We start from the raw sequence: 15,528 nt of genomic DNA, 5'->3' as shown, positions 1-15,528 counted from the left end.
CGCCCTCCCTCTCTGACGGGGACGGCGCGCGACGATGACGCAAGTGGCGCGCGGCCGCGGAAGAAGGGGGAGAGGAGGCGGAGGAGAGGGAGGTGAAGTGCGCATGCGCATGCGCGCGCGGAGGCCGGGCCGAGGTTCCGCCGGTGTCCGGCCGCCCGTCGGGCCGCGGCGCGGCCATGAACTGGCTGTTTCCCCTCGGCAAGGGCGGCGGCGCCTCCTCGTCCGCCGCGCCGCTGCCCCCCCTCACCAGTCTCCAGCAGCAGAAGCAGCGGCAGATCGAGTCCCTGCGCGGTGCGCACGCCTCGTGAGTGGCCGCGGCCGGGTCGGGCGCCTCGTCTGGGCCTGGGCGTGACTTTGCCCCCCGAGGGCCCTCCCGCCGCCCCCGGGCCGAGATCGGGCCTCTTTGTCTGAGGCCCTGCCGGCCTTCGGCCTGCCCGGGGCGGGGGAGCGGGGCGGCTGCACGGCCCTGCTGCGGGGCTGCTATGCGGGACGGGGCCGAGAGGCGGGGAGAGCTTCCTGCGAACGGGTTATAGGAGTGTACTTGTTGAAAGCAAAGGATAAAACATCCGGTGTAAAGGTTCTGTCACTCGCAGCTGCGTTAGCAGCAGCAGCATGGGAGCCCTCCTGGTTCTGGGAGCTGTTCTGCTGAGGCACTTCTTTACCTCACTAGCAGCTGACTGTACTAGAGGCTTGTTTTCCCTAGATGCTCACCGCAGACGTGAGCAGGGTTTTCTCCTGTTCAACAGCCGCAATTTTACAGCAACAGACCTTTCTTCGTTCTGAGAAATTCTTGATAGCAGAACTGCTAGTCAGTTTCACGTGTTCTTAATCTGTTAACTGTGCTCATCTCCTTTTACGAAGATATCCATGCTTCATATATCTCCAGTTATGTTTTCACTGAGCGTGTAAGTAGTAATCAAGCTCCCAAGGGAGCCAGTCCCACTGAAATGGTTTGATAGAGGTCTCCAAAAACAATCTGTAAGAAGGAAAGAGGATGTTTTTTGTCGTGTTGAGCTGACACCAAGGGTGAAAGAGAAACTGATTGTGGTTGCAGATTTATTAGGTGCAGACAACTCCTCTAACTGTGTGTTAGCACGTGGGAAAGCACAAGTGTGAAAATACTGCTTATTGCTGTTGTTTGCTTGAACTTAAGTGTGTTCAGAGCCAGTTTCACAAATATTTTGGAAAGACAGCTTTCTCCTCTAAGAAGTTATTTTCCTGGGCATGCAGCACCTTACTGAACAGGAAGTTTTTGTTGGGCCAGCCTTACTGAGCCCTTTATTCCTGCTCTTTTTACTGTAGTATGGAGAAGATCAACTAAAGTTGTCATTATTTAAAAAAACATTTTTCTTATATTTGCTGTTTTAGCCAAAATTAAGAACGTGTAGTTTTTCCAGTGTACCCATTCCCACTTGGGAAAGGGGCAATTCATTTTATTGGTTCGACAATTTGCTTGAAGGAGGTCACAGCACTTTGGACAGCTCAGGGGGATCGTTTGTTTTTTGCTTGTCTCCCCCTTCTCCTCTCCTTCCTCAATTCCTATATATCATGCAGGTGAGGGGAGCACATTTATATACCTGTCTCAAAACAATCTTGTGTCTGGCTGTTAAGATGCTGACATATTTGCATTTTAAGGGTAGGAACACATGTGAGAGATTACAGTGAGAATCCTTTGGTTAAGAATGAAGAATGGTGACTTCTGTGCATGGTGTACCAGAGGAGAACCTTCAGCTGGGATTTGTTTGCTGCTGATGTCTGATAGTCTTTTCAAAAAGCATGTGTTATCACAGAGTGAGAGTGGATACTGAGTTTCTTGTGAGAAGGATAAATTCAGGCTGGCTGACATGCGATGCATAGCTGGATTTGTAACTTACTCCCTTTATTCCCGAAGCTCAAAAAGCTAGAGTTGTAAATTATATGTGCAAATGATGCTTCAAATAGATGCAAGACATACTTAGCACTGTAATTAACATAGATTTGCAGATAATGGTGGGGTTTTTTTTTGGGGGGGGGAGGTTGGGAGTGGAAGTGATTGTGCAGAGAGTATCTGCCAGAGGATGTAGGGGTATTTCTGAAGTTGAGTGTGAAGAGGCTTTTTGGGAGCACCCAGCTGCCATTATTACCAATCCTAGCTTCGTTCCCTCTGCTTACATAGGAGCTTATGGTGGAGAAGTATATTAGTAACCAGGTGCAGGCAGGAAACGTGGCAGAGAAACTAGTCTGCTTTAAAGCTTTGGTTTGACTGAGGGATTATAAATGAGGCTGATTTTCTTCCCTTTCTTTCCCAGTCTCAGCCTAGGTATGTTTATGTTGTCAAGCAGTTATGCTTCTGAGAAAAATCTCTTCCTCCTCCTCTACATTCTTTGGGATGTCACCTTTCAAAACGCTCTTCCTATGCATAAAATTGTAGAGTATTTTGAATGTTGAAATCAATTTTCTACTAATGCAGCTGGTTTTAAAGTTTTTTTTTTCTCAGAAGGAGCACACTTGAATTCAGTTTCATAAGTTTTCATGAGAAGTTTCCTTATTTGTTGGTTTCAGGGAGTCTGTATCTTGATTATCACTGGTTTAGGGCCTTCAATTTTTTGCAAGTAGCTTTTCTCCAGGTAAAAGTTCTTGAAAATATCAGTGTAAGTGCATAGAACTTGGTGTATGCAGGAAAAAATACACCTACTAAATAATTTATTATTGTATTAAGAAAGCAGCCAGTGTTATTTATGCTTTATACACTGGTTTGTAGGCAACACAGAGGAGCAATACCTTTTTGTGCACAGGATATAAAATAAGTTGGGAGTGTTGACAGATCAGGGGGTAGCACCACTGCACTGCTCATATTAGTATTGCTTGTGATAATTCTGAGGTTTGAAGTTTTTTATTTAATCTTCAGTATTCAGCATAGTATTCTGAAGCATATTAACTTATTCCAGTGTTTTCAGTTTTATTCTTAAAAGAGTTTCAAACTAAACTAAATAGAAAACGTCTGAGGTCTTGCCTGTTTTTAGAGTATAGGTACCAAGGCTGTCATATAGGCCATCAATTGGATGCTAACGATTTCTTTTTTGACAGCATTGCAGAAATTCAGAAAGATGTGGAGTATCGACTGCCGTTCACTGTAAACAACTTGACAATTAATATTAACATGTAAGTAGGGTGGAATATTTCTATATGCACGTCTTAAAAATTATAGTTTTCTCATCAAAAGTAGTAATGGAACATAAGTAGGTCCACCTCATAACTGATTTCAGGATCTATTGCCCCAGTTTTCATTACTAGTCTTAGTAATCTGAGTGAAACTAGCTCTGTACATGATGCAGATGCATAAGTCAAAACGTAATTATATTTTGCCATGCTCAGTTCCTAAGATGTCTGCATATTTTTATCTGAAGGTGAGTAGTGGAAAACTGTGAGGATTTCTGATGTCTTTGGGTACCTGACAGGTGAAAACAAATAGTAACTGACTGATCTGCCATTAACTCCTGGTATCAGCTCTTACCACAGTGAAGCTTCTGGATCATAGCTTAAAAGCGATTTGTTGTAATATACCCTATGAATTTGCTTGTGGTGAGGGAGTGCTTCTGCCCTGGTAAATACTGGTAATATTCTATCCTCAAGTTTTTTATTACTCAGCCCCAAGGTTTTACTAACTTACCTGATATTCCTGCAAGCTATGCTGCGTTGCCTTTAGAGTAATACAATTTGTGTATTCTCAACACATTATAGCTTTTTCTTTGTCAGTGGACATAACTGCATCACTGTTGTACTACAGTTCTTCTCAGTAAGCGCTCTCTGTTTTCATGAAAATCTGGTATTCTCATCTCTGTGAAGTTTCATTACTGACTTCTGATTTTTTAACTGAATATTCCTCTCTTGCACTTGATGCTGTATTTCTCTGTAACTGTTTTCATAGAAAAGTAAGGTTATGGAAATTACTGTGCTTTTTTTTTTTTTTTTGCATAAGAGGCCTTCTTAAACCACACTTTATGGGGTGTAGTAATGGTCTTTCTTGTATTTACAGCTTGCTTCCACCTCAGTTTCCTCAGGAAAAGCCAGTCATCAGTGTTTTCCCACCTGTGAGACATCATCTAATGGACAAGCAGGGAGTATATGTGACTGGTCCGTTAATAAACAATGTATGTATAGTTTAACAGTATGTATATGTGGAAATATAATAGCAATTTTAGTATATCATGGTAAATTATTGACTACTTTTGTTGTTTTTTTTTTTTTAAAAAAGACTAATGTGCATCCTAATCCCGCTCAAATGTTCTTGGTTTGAAAACAAAGATTCACTACTGTTCAATGTACTGCTGTTCGTTCTCTTCTTAATGCTGTTAATGAGTTCAGTATTCCATACAGTTAAAAATAAATTAAGATAGCATAGAAACTTCCTGTCTCTTTTCTTGTTAGTACCAATAGCACAGTTCTCATTTCTCTACAGTCTATCACAAATTATTAAGAGAGATGTTTTTAGACTGTTCTGTAACCTAGTTTTTTCAACTATAATCCTGTTAGAAGAATGCCAAAGTTTTGCCTTAATATGCAGGATTTTCATGTGCTGTTCCTTTTTTGTTTCTCTTTTTTCCCCTTCACCAACAACGATGTTGCTGCAGGAAGGGTCTGGTTTTTTTGTTTGATTTTTTAGCGACATTTCCTGAATGATGCAACTAATTATGCTTTTGATCTCTTATTTAAATCTTGATGTTTTCTTTTAAATGTAGCTAGTTAATTAAGTTTTCATTGTTCATCAGAAGTGTTGTACTTAATTGATTCCCCATTGATAATGGAATATGAATAAAGATTTCTAGTCTCTGTTTCTGTTCTGAGTGGCTTTGCCACTTAGAGCATTTGGAGATTGTGCGTAAGCACTTTACGTTAGGCAACACATTTCTGAAATGGCTTTCAGAATTGCCATGTGGACATAGTAAATGTTCGTGTTCATCATATTTTGTAACTGCTAGATTCCAGGAATAGTTTTTCTTCTGCATCTAGCTTAAGTAATTATTTTTTCTTTAATACTAGTTCACAATGCACTCGGATCTTGGAAAAATTATTCAAAGTTTACTGGATGAGTTTTGGAAAAATCCACCAGTCCTGGCTCCTAGCTCGACATCATTTCCATAGTAAGTATCTATAAATATGCTGATATGTAGTCGTGTATAATTAAGTTAGTTTAAAAAAGATGAATCCAAATATTAGGAGAGCAGGAATAATGCGGTGAATTTACTGGAAGACACATATCTGCTGCGTCTGCACAAACTGGTGTGTGCGCTTGATGGCATTAAGTGTTTTGAGAGGAAACAGTGGGCTTCATTGGATTTATATGCTGATACAACTTCTTGTGCTTCTGTTTTCTTGAAAATGTACTAACATTTACAATAGATAAAACCTTCAATTTGCTTTACATCATCATTTGAGAGTGCTGTTTCTTAGTATTTTTCGTAATTTCCCAAGCTTGGAGGTAGTTTTCTATTGCACATGTGTAACTGTACAGTTTTAAATGATCACACTAAATGTGCAAAAGTAGCCTGAGACATTGTACAGCCTTGTCTGTACAACAGTCCTTATTATGGCTGACAGTGATATTGGGATTAGATGAAAGCTGAGCTATGAATTTAAAAAATCATGTTATTTAAAAGTAGTTATGAATGTGTTGGCAAAGCTGTTAAATGCTACATTGTAAACAAGAACTAATAAATGACACATGCATTTCCCAGGATTTTAAGATGTAAATAATTCAAATTTATGTTGAGTAAGTGTTTGAGAAGTTGTTTTATTAGAATTGTGCATGTGCATTTTTCTTGCCCTACAAGTATATAGCTCAATAAAGTTGTATGTATGTTGCACAACAATATTCTTTTTATGTTAGAAATAAACGAGAGCAGAAAATGCCAAGTTTATGGTCTTTTGAAAAGTCAGTGGTACATCTTGTCTGTGATCTACCAATTATAATACAAATGATAAGAAAACTGCTCTAAGCAGCTGGTTGCTGATGGCCACGGTTTTTGTTGTTTCTAGCCTTTACAGCAAACCAGCTGGAATGCCTCCATATGCTCCTCAGGGGTTTCCATTTCTTCCTCCATACCCACCTCAAGAAACAAATAGAGCAATGGCACCCGTGCCTGTTTCTGAATCAGTTTCTTCAAGCTACACTACAGACAAGCCTGCTGCTCCCTCTTATGGCTTGATTGCTGATCTGCCACTACCTGTTCCAACAGCAGAAATAGTGCTTCAGGTCTGTGTACTGAGATTTGCTGCTTAAGCTGTCAGACACTGGGTGCAAGTCCATTGAAAGACACACACATGGCATTGCTGTAAAACTGTTTTGCTGGTGCTAGGGAAATGAGACTGTAGTTCTGGCTGTGATGAACGTTTTTTAGAACAAACTTGAAGCCAAGCATGTTTCTTTCTGAGTGTCAGTGAACTACAATTACGCTCATATACTTTTGAGCTGCACTCTCCCCTGTAGCTGTGACTGCTTATTTAGATACAAAAAATGAGATGTTTTTCTATACAGGATTTCCTGCCCAAAAGCTGTTTGGTGAGAATAGTGTGCAGTGTCAAGCCTTCATGTGTAGAACATGAAGAGTTTCTCATTTTTCTGCTTCAGATAGCTTCTATTCATGGATCTGAGTGTGTGTACTTGCATGCTTCTCAAAATCCTGCAATCTGGAAGGATTTTTTTGAGTGCCTTCCAAAAAGGCACTCGATAGCCAAATGTTTATTCTTTTACTCATCACAAGGATAAAACTCTGTCTTTAGAAACAAAAGCTTTTCTCATCCTGAAAGACACAGTTCTAGTTTTGTAGAAGTTAAAATTTCTACCTTTTGAGAACAGATTAATTTTTTTCTCCTCTATAAACTTCTTATGAGGGGTAGAAGGGAAAGACGCAGGAGATCAGAATGTCAGTTTATTTTCTGTTTTCAGTTCCCTGAGCCATACTCTTCTTGTGTGTTTCCTGGCTCATTTAACTGTTATGAAATTGATGACTTAGCAAAACACAATGTTTTTTTCCTCCAAAATTGACTCTTTTAGACATGCCACCTCAGACATCCCTGAGTATTTTGTTGTGATGATTGAATTGAGACTTTATCTGTTTGGAGACAATGTTACAGTTGCTTATTACTTTTCCTACTTGACTTGTTGCTAGCAAACATTCACCTCCAGATTTGGATTAATCAGGTTATCTACCAAGAAGTCACTCTTCAAAAATCTGCTTATCATTTCTAAACTTCTATTTAGGTTGGCCAGAATGGATTTACTTACAAGATGCCTGATGTTCCTGATACCTTTCCAGAACTTCTGGAACTGAGGTAAATAATTTTTCCATAGTCATGAAAATGCAATTACTGCTGTGTGTGATTTTGGTCATAATTCTAGATATATCACTGAAATGTCTTTGTAGAAATGATAAATAAGACAACTACCAGTTAGCAAAATTGTACAGTGAGAAAGTAAGCCACCCTTGTATTCAGACGGGCTTCTTTAAGCTTTTCTCAGTGGGAACAGTCCTTCAGGATTCAACACCAGAAAAAAGAGCATTTGCTTCTACTTTCCAACTGTGAGTATTCTGCTGTCTTCTGGGGTTCACTAGAGACTTAATTGCTGCTAAAACAGTAGGAGGAAATTTCACTATAGAAAAGGGACTGAGAAAAGGACTTGAAACTAGTTCAAAAATGACGTTCTCTTAAATGGTTGAGCTGTAGCAATGGAATACTTCATGAGCAGCTCACCATATGCAGCGGGGTTGGATTAGATAAATCCAAGTGGTTAGTTGCCAACTGTCCCAGGCTGAATCACCTCCCTGTCTGAATAATTTATACACTTATTATGCAGATATTTCCATCAAAATATATCTTATCACATTTCAAAAATTGTGTCAGTTATTGTTCCTAGCGACTCACTCAGGTGTAGTGAGACAGTGTTCTGAATCAGTCATCTGGGATTGGATACAATACTAATTAATTATGAATTCTGAAGGTTTTACAAAGTCAGTTTGTTCATTTTCTGGCCTCACTTCTTTATGCTGTTATCATAGATTATTATCAATGTTATTGTCAGTGTTCTTTCAAAAAGGAAAAGACCTTGGCAATAAAAACTTCTGTTTGTTTGTTTGTTTCCGTGGACACCTTCCGAAGAGCCTGTGTTGAATTTAGCTAAGTCAGCTATAACTTCTAGCAGCATCCTTCATTTGTAACACGAAGTTTGTACAGGGTATGAGAGGGGTGTAGCTGAAGCATTACGGTTTGTCAGCAATATGAGCGTATGTAAAAGTCATGAATGGTAATGCAGTGACACCAAGTAGCTGTATTGGGTATAGGTGGCAAGGCTTTGGTAGATGGGATGCTGCATTGGAGGTCTCTGTGAGAAGGGGCCAAGTTCTGTCACTGTGCCAGGCAGAGCAGCTCTCCTCCTGCAGGACAGCTGAGCTGATCAGCAAAGCTGGTGACAGCTCTATAAAAACATCTTTAAGAAAGAGCAAAGAGCTGTAGAAGCAGCAAAGAGTGGGAGGTGGGGGTAGGTGGGGAAGATGTGTGTCCTGAGAACGCCAGGGTCAAGAGAAGAAGGAGGGCAGGAGGGACTGTGGAGCAAGTATTTCCCCGCAGAAGACAATGTCAGAGCAGTCCATGGAGGACCCCATGCTGGAGCAGGTAGATATGCCCTGAAAGAGATTGGAGCCGCAGAGAGCCCACATTAGAGCAGGCTCACCTGCCATGAGCTGCAGCCCTTGGAGAGGACATGCACTGGAGCAGAGGAAAAAGTTAAGGAGAGAGCTGCAGAGCATAGTGTTAAGGACTGACTGCAACCCACATTTCCTTTGCACTGCCTGGGGAAAGAGGAGGTGGAGGAGTTGTGAATGAAAGAGTGAAACTGAGCCTGGGGAGAAGGAAGCAAGTTTTTATCTTTGTTTCTCACTGCCTAACTCAACTGGCATTAAATTAAAACATTTTTTCCATGTTGAGTGTGTTTGGCCTGTGACAGGAATTGCTAGGTAGTCTCTCTGTATCTGTCTCAACCCTTGCACTTTTCCATCTTATTTTTTCCCCACAGTCTATTAAGGAAGGGAGCATGGGGCGGTTGGCTGCCAGGTGCCGACCCAGCCAAGGTCAGCCCATGACAGTAGCATTAAAAACAGCTTTGAAGTAAGGCTTGAAATACAGGATACATCTTAATGCAGAGCTTTTTAGGATGCTGCATAGTAGAGCTCGCAATGCAGGAGAAAAGGGTAAAAGGCTGTGGCCAAGCATGCTGTATCTGTAAAGTTCCTGGTGAATGCCTCAAACTTTTGTCATTTGGCAGAAATGAGTGACTCTACATGTAATGCTTATTGTTAGCTTTAAATATCTTTTCTTTCTGTTTGAATGTAGTATATCAGAGCTGACCAATATGAATGAGAAAGAGGAGGTGTTACTGGAACAGTTTGTGAATCTACCACAACTGAAGCAAGTCATTACTGATAGAGATGAGTTAGTGAAAAGCATTGAAGAGCTGGCAAGTAAGATGTCAAAAAATTAGTATTTGTGGCTGTGTTCTGAGAACTAAATGGTTTAAAATAATAATAATAGCAACTTTATTTTACAGAAAAAAATTTGTTGCTGGAGCCTAGTCTAGAGGCAAAAAGACAGACAGTGTTGGATAAAGTAAGTGAGCAGTAAAATATTTTTCAGAAATTAGTTGTAATATCCTGGCTTTTCAGGGGGAAAACATTCTTTCTTCTTTCTTACAGTATGAGCAGCTCACACAGATGAAAGCAGCCTTTGAAAAAAAGATGCAAAGACAGCATGAACTTAGTGAGGTATAATCTCTTTATCTTAAGAATGCTTCACTAAACTTAAGTTTTGGTCTGTATCTTTATCCAAACAATATTTTGATTAAATTCTAATGTTATGTGAAATAACAAGGTTCACATTAAAGATGAAATAAGATGGTATGAAGTTCCAACCAGTCTGAGAGCAAAACAGTGTTAAAATTGCACTGCTATTCTTCTTACAGCTCTACAGAAACAAGTTGGAAGGGGATATGGTGAGCCCACGAGCCTTTAGAGCTGCTGTTAAATACCAGGGCAAGGAATTTTAAGAGTAAAATTACTTGTAAAGAGGGGTTTAATTAATTGTACCCATTTAACATAGCGAACTTGTAAAGCTGTACCTGATTAAAATGGTTAAAACTATTGCTGTAGAAATGTAAATTCTGTGATTCACTGTGTATGCTTACTTTGTGCAATGTGTTATGTGCAGTCAAACTGGCTTCTGGCATTGAATCCCTTTTAGTTTAACATGCTATGCTGTTTCTTAGAGATGGAGATTCATTTGGTCACTTAGACTTCCATATAGTAAAACATATTATTCACATATCCCGTATTTATATAGATAACTATCTTTTTTTCTTCTTGGAAATGTGGATTTTGATGGACAATGCAGTATTAATAGAAGTTTTTATTTTCTTAGAGCTGCAGTCCAAGTGCTCTGCAAGCCAGACTTAAAGTAGCTGCTCATGAAGCTGAAGAGGAATCTGACATTATTGCAGAAGACTTCTTGGAAGGCAAAACAGAAATAGATGACTTTCTTAGTAGTTTCATGGAAAAGAGAACGGTATATAAAATACAAGTCATTCTAATCTGAGAGATATACACTATATAGGTAATAAATTAAGACAGACTTTGAACAGTCCTATGATTCAGAGGGTGCTTTAGCAAGCGCCAAGAAAAAGTTTCAGTCTGTTTAAAATGGAATCAGCATTCTGGATGCACATATATTTAAGGCAAGAATGAAAAGATCTCCTCCACTAGACCCATGCCTGTGCTCTTGCAAATATTTTTGTGCCAGTTTTCCCTGTATTCTCTGTAGATATAGGGAACGTAGCCACATAGGCAATTTAAAATTTGGGAAGTCGATATAGCGTGACGTGTTACGATAAATAACATAATGCTTAATTTATTAAAGCTCTTAAACTAATTTGTCTTCTGATGGCTATCACCAAGTAAGTAGCAGGTTCAAAAATCACTGCTTATGCAGTGATGAGTGCAACTTATTGTGTAGTGCACCTTTCTTTAAAGGTACCTGATAAATGCATTTCATAATAAAGGAAACGTTTTTCATGTATGCAATAGTGAATGGAACAATGTTATCAGTATACACAGTTGTTCAGCCTTAAGTTTGGAAGGGAAATTCACAGGTCTTTCCCTTCTTAAAGAGCTTGTAAAGTAGCTCAGTGGTTAAAGAGAATCTGCAGTATGTGCTGTGCAAAATTCCTTTCAGAATTGACTCTTCTGTCTCTTGTTTTTCCAGCTCTGCCACTGTAGACGAGCCAAAGAAGAAAAACTTCAACAGGCAATAGCAATGCACAGCCAATTTCATGCTCCGCTATAGGTAAACTTCTGTTTTAATATCTGTGGTAAACTTTTTTTTTAATCTACCACATTGTTACACACAAATTGCTAACTGCAATGGGTTTGTTGTAATGCCTAGTGTTTTAATAATGCTTTGCTTGGGAATAAAGTGTGCCATACCTCTTCATTAAATTTAAAACACAATTTCTGGAGGAATTACAATGTCTAATTTTGGATATCTGTCTCTACAGGTTTCCTGCAAACAACACCTGCCAACAGAAGAGTGAACAACCCAGTAAAGCACACTTTTTAATAACTATTATTTGCAAATAAGCATTTCATCTTATGTGGTTGTATTTATAGAAGAGATTGTATACAGAGCTGGGACTGTTTTTGTACAAATTAGAATGTCTCTTTATATTCTCATTGTACTCAAGAATCCTCCTATTGCAAACTTTGCACTAATTTCTTGTATTTATTGTTGATAGTTCTTATTATATTTAAGTTCCTGCTGCTATATCCCATTCTTCAAAGATTAAATATCTAAATATGTAATTTTGACTAGCTTTTTACATTTTTATAAAAGCATAATTCATATCTTTTGTATTTTGAAATTTAAACGAATTTGGCTTGATCTGTGGAAGAGTTTGAGATACATGGTGATAGAGCTTTGGAAACTGAAGATGTTCATAATTGGAGACTGTCGGTAAATTCACAAGCTGTCTTTTTTTGAAGCCAAAATATTTAAGAACAATTTTTGTTACTTTTAAGTGATAACACGAAACTAATTGTAGCCTGTACTGTGTTTTGGATAAGCAGATCTGGATTAAGCAAAGGCTGTGTTGGAACAAACTATATTGGAAACAAAATGGAATGAATGATCTCCATGTAGATTTGGTATGTTGTTCAGTAGCACCAATGCACTTGATTTCAGGTGTGGCCTGGTACCTAGCACTGTAATTAAACACAATTTCATCTAACAATTTCATTTTCATGTTTGTTTTTACTTACTGAGAAACAAGACGGATTAAGTTCTAGTTTGTGTTTTATGCAACGTGACCATATGTGAGGAACTTACAGACACTACAAAATCTAATTCTGCAGTTCTTTGTGAAATAGCAGTTACCCTCTCCTATTTTTAAGGAACAAAGGAACTGATTTGGCTACAGTTAGTTTGTGTGTTGTGTTAAGGACAATGATAAAATTTTGGAAGTGAGCCTTAAGTCTGCCCTTTAATCACTGAATCTTGTCTCAGGTTAGACAAATTTTTTTTTATTTTTTTTTTTAGTGTGAGCATGTATTAGATGAGAATGGCTAGGATCAAGTGCAGTATTCTGTAGGAGAAAAATACAACCCCTAACAACATGCATGTAAATTCTCTCTTGCTCCTGCAAAAAGGCGAATTCTTGATCTTGTCAGTGAATTAGATTTTCATGGAGGTAGAGAAGTTGCAGAAGAACAGAAGTACTATTCTTGAAGAGAAATATGGTAAAGAACTGAATAAGTAATCTGTCAGGGAGCCTGCTTCTTCCTTACCAGGCAACGGTTTGGAGATAACCCTCTTAACCAAGACATTGTTCTGTGTTACCTAGGCAGGGCCACAAAGCATCACAGATTCAAGTCTCAGTCTAAAGCAGGTCATAGAATCATTAAGGTTGAAAGGTCAGTTCAGGAGAGTACTTTTCTATATCACTAATCCTCAATCAGTCCAGAACTCAATACTGGCAAAATGGGATAGGGTATTTCTTTAGAACTGGAGAAAAGTGAGATTTGAAGTTAAGAAAAAAAAAAACAACAAACTTAATTGCAAAAAGTCAGTATCACAGGCTAGTGACTCTTCAAATAGGGCATTAGTATCAGTCCTGTGGTACTTTACAGTATTGTGGTTGTCTGTCTTAAGCTAGTACTTTTCATGGCCAATGTATTACTGGTGTTTGATGAGGTTTGGTTTTTTTTGGTTTTTTTTTTGTTTTTTTTGTAAAGCTGGCCCAAATTCTGAGATTGGATATCCCAAGAAAATACAACTGTGGTCCAAATCAAAAAAGATACATAGGTGCCTGAAGAAAAAATTAATTGTAAGTGCCACTGATTAAGCAATAATGTACAGAATATCTTAAAAAATAAATTCCACTGACTGTGCATAGTAGTGCTTTTATATTGATATAGTTCTTCTGCTAATTTCATAACTAAAGCCCTAATTCAACACAAGCTTTCATGAAAGGTTTTCAGGAGGCTCTGGACACAGATCTCCCAGTAATGTGATTTCTGCAGTTCTTCCTCAGTTGGACAACTATTTTCCTTATACATTTTATAATTTATAATTATGGAATTGCAGGCTTCTGTCCTCATTTGCCGCCTTTCGTTGAATGTTATGTATTATGGTGCTCTTCTGTTGTGACTGAACTCTCCAGCCAGGTCGCTGCCAGAGAATTTGCTTCTCAAACAAGTAAGAGTTTTCAACATTTGAGCCTTTTCTCTTAGGTTAGTTCTGTTTTCCAAGAGATCACATTTACAAATGTTGGGTTTCTCCATAAAGTCCTTCTGATTGTAGTGAAGGAGAGTCTAAAATGTCAGTGTTCCATGCAAGTTCTTCATACAGTGTTTCTTTTACAGGGATGTGGAAATTTGAAGTCCTTTCTTTTCTCCCTTTTTATTGTCTCTCTCATATTGTTGTTTGTATTTCTAGGATTTTTTTTTTTAAGCAGTCAAAAACCCACCCTTTAGAAAAGAAGTGTGGAACACGCTGAATCTATCAACTTGGTTAACTACAGCTATCCTATAAAATTAATAGGAATGGCCATCTTGCTTCTGGCTCTTACAGGATATGCCAGTCTGCTGCTGTCTTTCTAGGTGTTGTTGCTTTTTATTTTCTTTTGTTTTTCTTTTAGTACAATGCTAGTTGTGCCAATGCAAACACTTTTCCTTAAAGTTAGCCTTCATATTGTCACCAGAAGACATAATAAAGCATTGATAATTACTCTGTCAGAGGTTAACTGGCCTCTAGCATGCTGGTATTTCATGGTGAAGCACATTCCTTACCTTATTTTGCAGAAATGTGAGGTGTATTTGTAAATTGAGCTTTAAGCAATTCCCTATGAAGTGTAAGAGTATTGAAGCTGCTGTTAGGTACATATCCTTCAATCTTTTGAAATGTGTTAAGCAGTCTGGAGTTGTAGACTGCATACAGGGACTGGTTTCTGAAGACCTTCCCGTGTCACATCCATAGTGAGGTATTGTTCCAAATAGAAAAGTGAAATAAATGAGTAAGAAATATAAAAGTAAGGAGATAACTTGTCTTTGGTGCTGCCATAGTTTGGGGTGGTAGTGAGGGCCCATTCTGTATTGTTACTGCTAATTGAGTCTGGTTTTGCCTGTTATAATACCTGATCTCATTGCAAAATGTCTTCCTGTGTTTTTTTATTTTTCTGTAGCTGATTTTAGTCCTCTTGGCCAGAAACTACTTAAATCCGGAACTGATTTCTCCGTATAGCAATTGTAACTTGATGGTATTGCAGACCAGAGAAATTTTAAAATATGTCTGAATTCAGTTAGGTTTCATTTTAGGGTGATATTCCATACAACTGCTGTTAATGGTACATTCTGTTGGGGATTGTAGAAGAAAGCTTTCCTAGATTTCACAGCTTATTTGACATGCTAAACCTTTCTAAAAGACAGGGACTGTCAGATATGTACAGATATGCTAACTAACACTACGAGCAAAAGACTATATAGATTAGTTCTAAGTAATATCTGATCTATAATTGTCTTGTTTGCTTGGTACATACTCATGCAGCTTTGCCGCTTTGGACCTTGACCAAATGCAGAAGTTAGAAATCTTTCAGACTTGATTCTGTCTAAGTTCTTACTACTTCGTCTGAAGACTAGGAATGGTCTCATAAGAGAGATAAAGCTGAAATAAAACACTGGTGACATAGTTAAAGTCAGATATTACAGCCTTATTGTGTACATTACTCTGAATAATAACTACTGTACTGTGTTAAGCTTACAAATAAAGGCTTTGGGATTTTTAACAAATTTGGCAATTGTCTTAAATTATGGGTAGAGTTGTGCATTTCAGTTGTTGAGTAGATACAGAATTGTGCTGGAAACTAGTGGTGCAGAAACTACTCAAAAAGACAAACTTTCATTCTTTATATGCAGTGTTTTGAGCTTTTCCAGTTTGACTCTTTGAACTGTAATA

General features: G+C 38.5%; 1 protein-coding gene across 2 annotated transcripts; it reads left to right on the top strand.

The window, feature by feature from the left end:
• Window positions 20-15,362, top strand: VPS37A (VPS37A, ESCRT-I subunit). Of its 2 annotated transcripts, none has more exons than XM_021396143.1 (12): window positions 20-291; window positions 3,067-3,141; window positions 4,016-4,130; window positions 5,020-5,120; window positions 6,016-6,232; window positions 7,241-7,311; window positions 9,367-9,494; window positions 9,581-9,639; window positions 9,726-9,794; window positions 10,447-10,590; window positions 11,287-11,367; window positions 11,579-15,362. In XM_021396143.1, exons 1-11 carry the CDS (start codon window positions 35-37, stop codon window positions 11,365-11,367), a joined length of 1,317 nt encoding a protein of 438 aa, XP_021251818.1. In that variant the 5' UTR covers window positions 20-34; the 3' UTR covers window positions 11,579-15,362. The 2 variants fall into 2 exon arrangements, with proteins under 2 accessions (XP_021251818.1, XP_021251820.1); XM_021396145.1 differs by having other exon boundaries at window positions 62-304.

Source organism: Numida meleagris, chromosome 4 (genome assembly GCF_002078875.1).
Source record: "Numida meleagris isolate 19003 breed g44 Domestic line chromosome 4, NumMel1.0, whole genome shotgun sequence".
Classification (NCBI taxonomy): Eukaryota; Metazoa; Chordata; class Aves; order Galliformes; family Numididae; genus Numida; species Numida meleagris.
The sequence above is the reverse complement of the archived record's forward strand: the minus strand, read 5'-3'. Positions and strand labels throughout refer to the sequence as shown.

Coding starts and splice junctions, on each gene's coding strand:
- VPS37A (XM_021396143.1), top strand. CDS start 35: ATGACGCAAGTGGCGCGCGGCCGCGGAAGAAGGGGGAGAGGAGGCGGA. Junction 4,131..5,019: donor CTGGTCCGTTAATAAACAAT/GTATGTATAGTT, acceptor CTTTAATACTAG/TTCACAATGCACTCGGATCT. Junction 10,591..11,286: donor GTTTCATGGAAAAGAGAACG/GTATATAAAATA, acceptor TTGTTTTTCCAG/CTCTGCCACTGTAGACGAGC.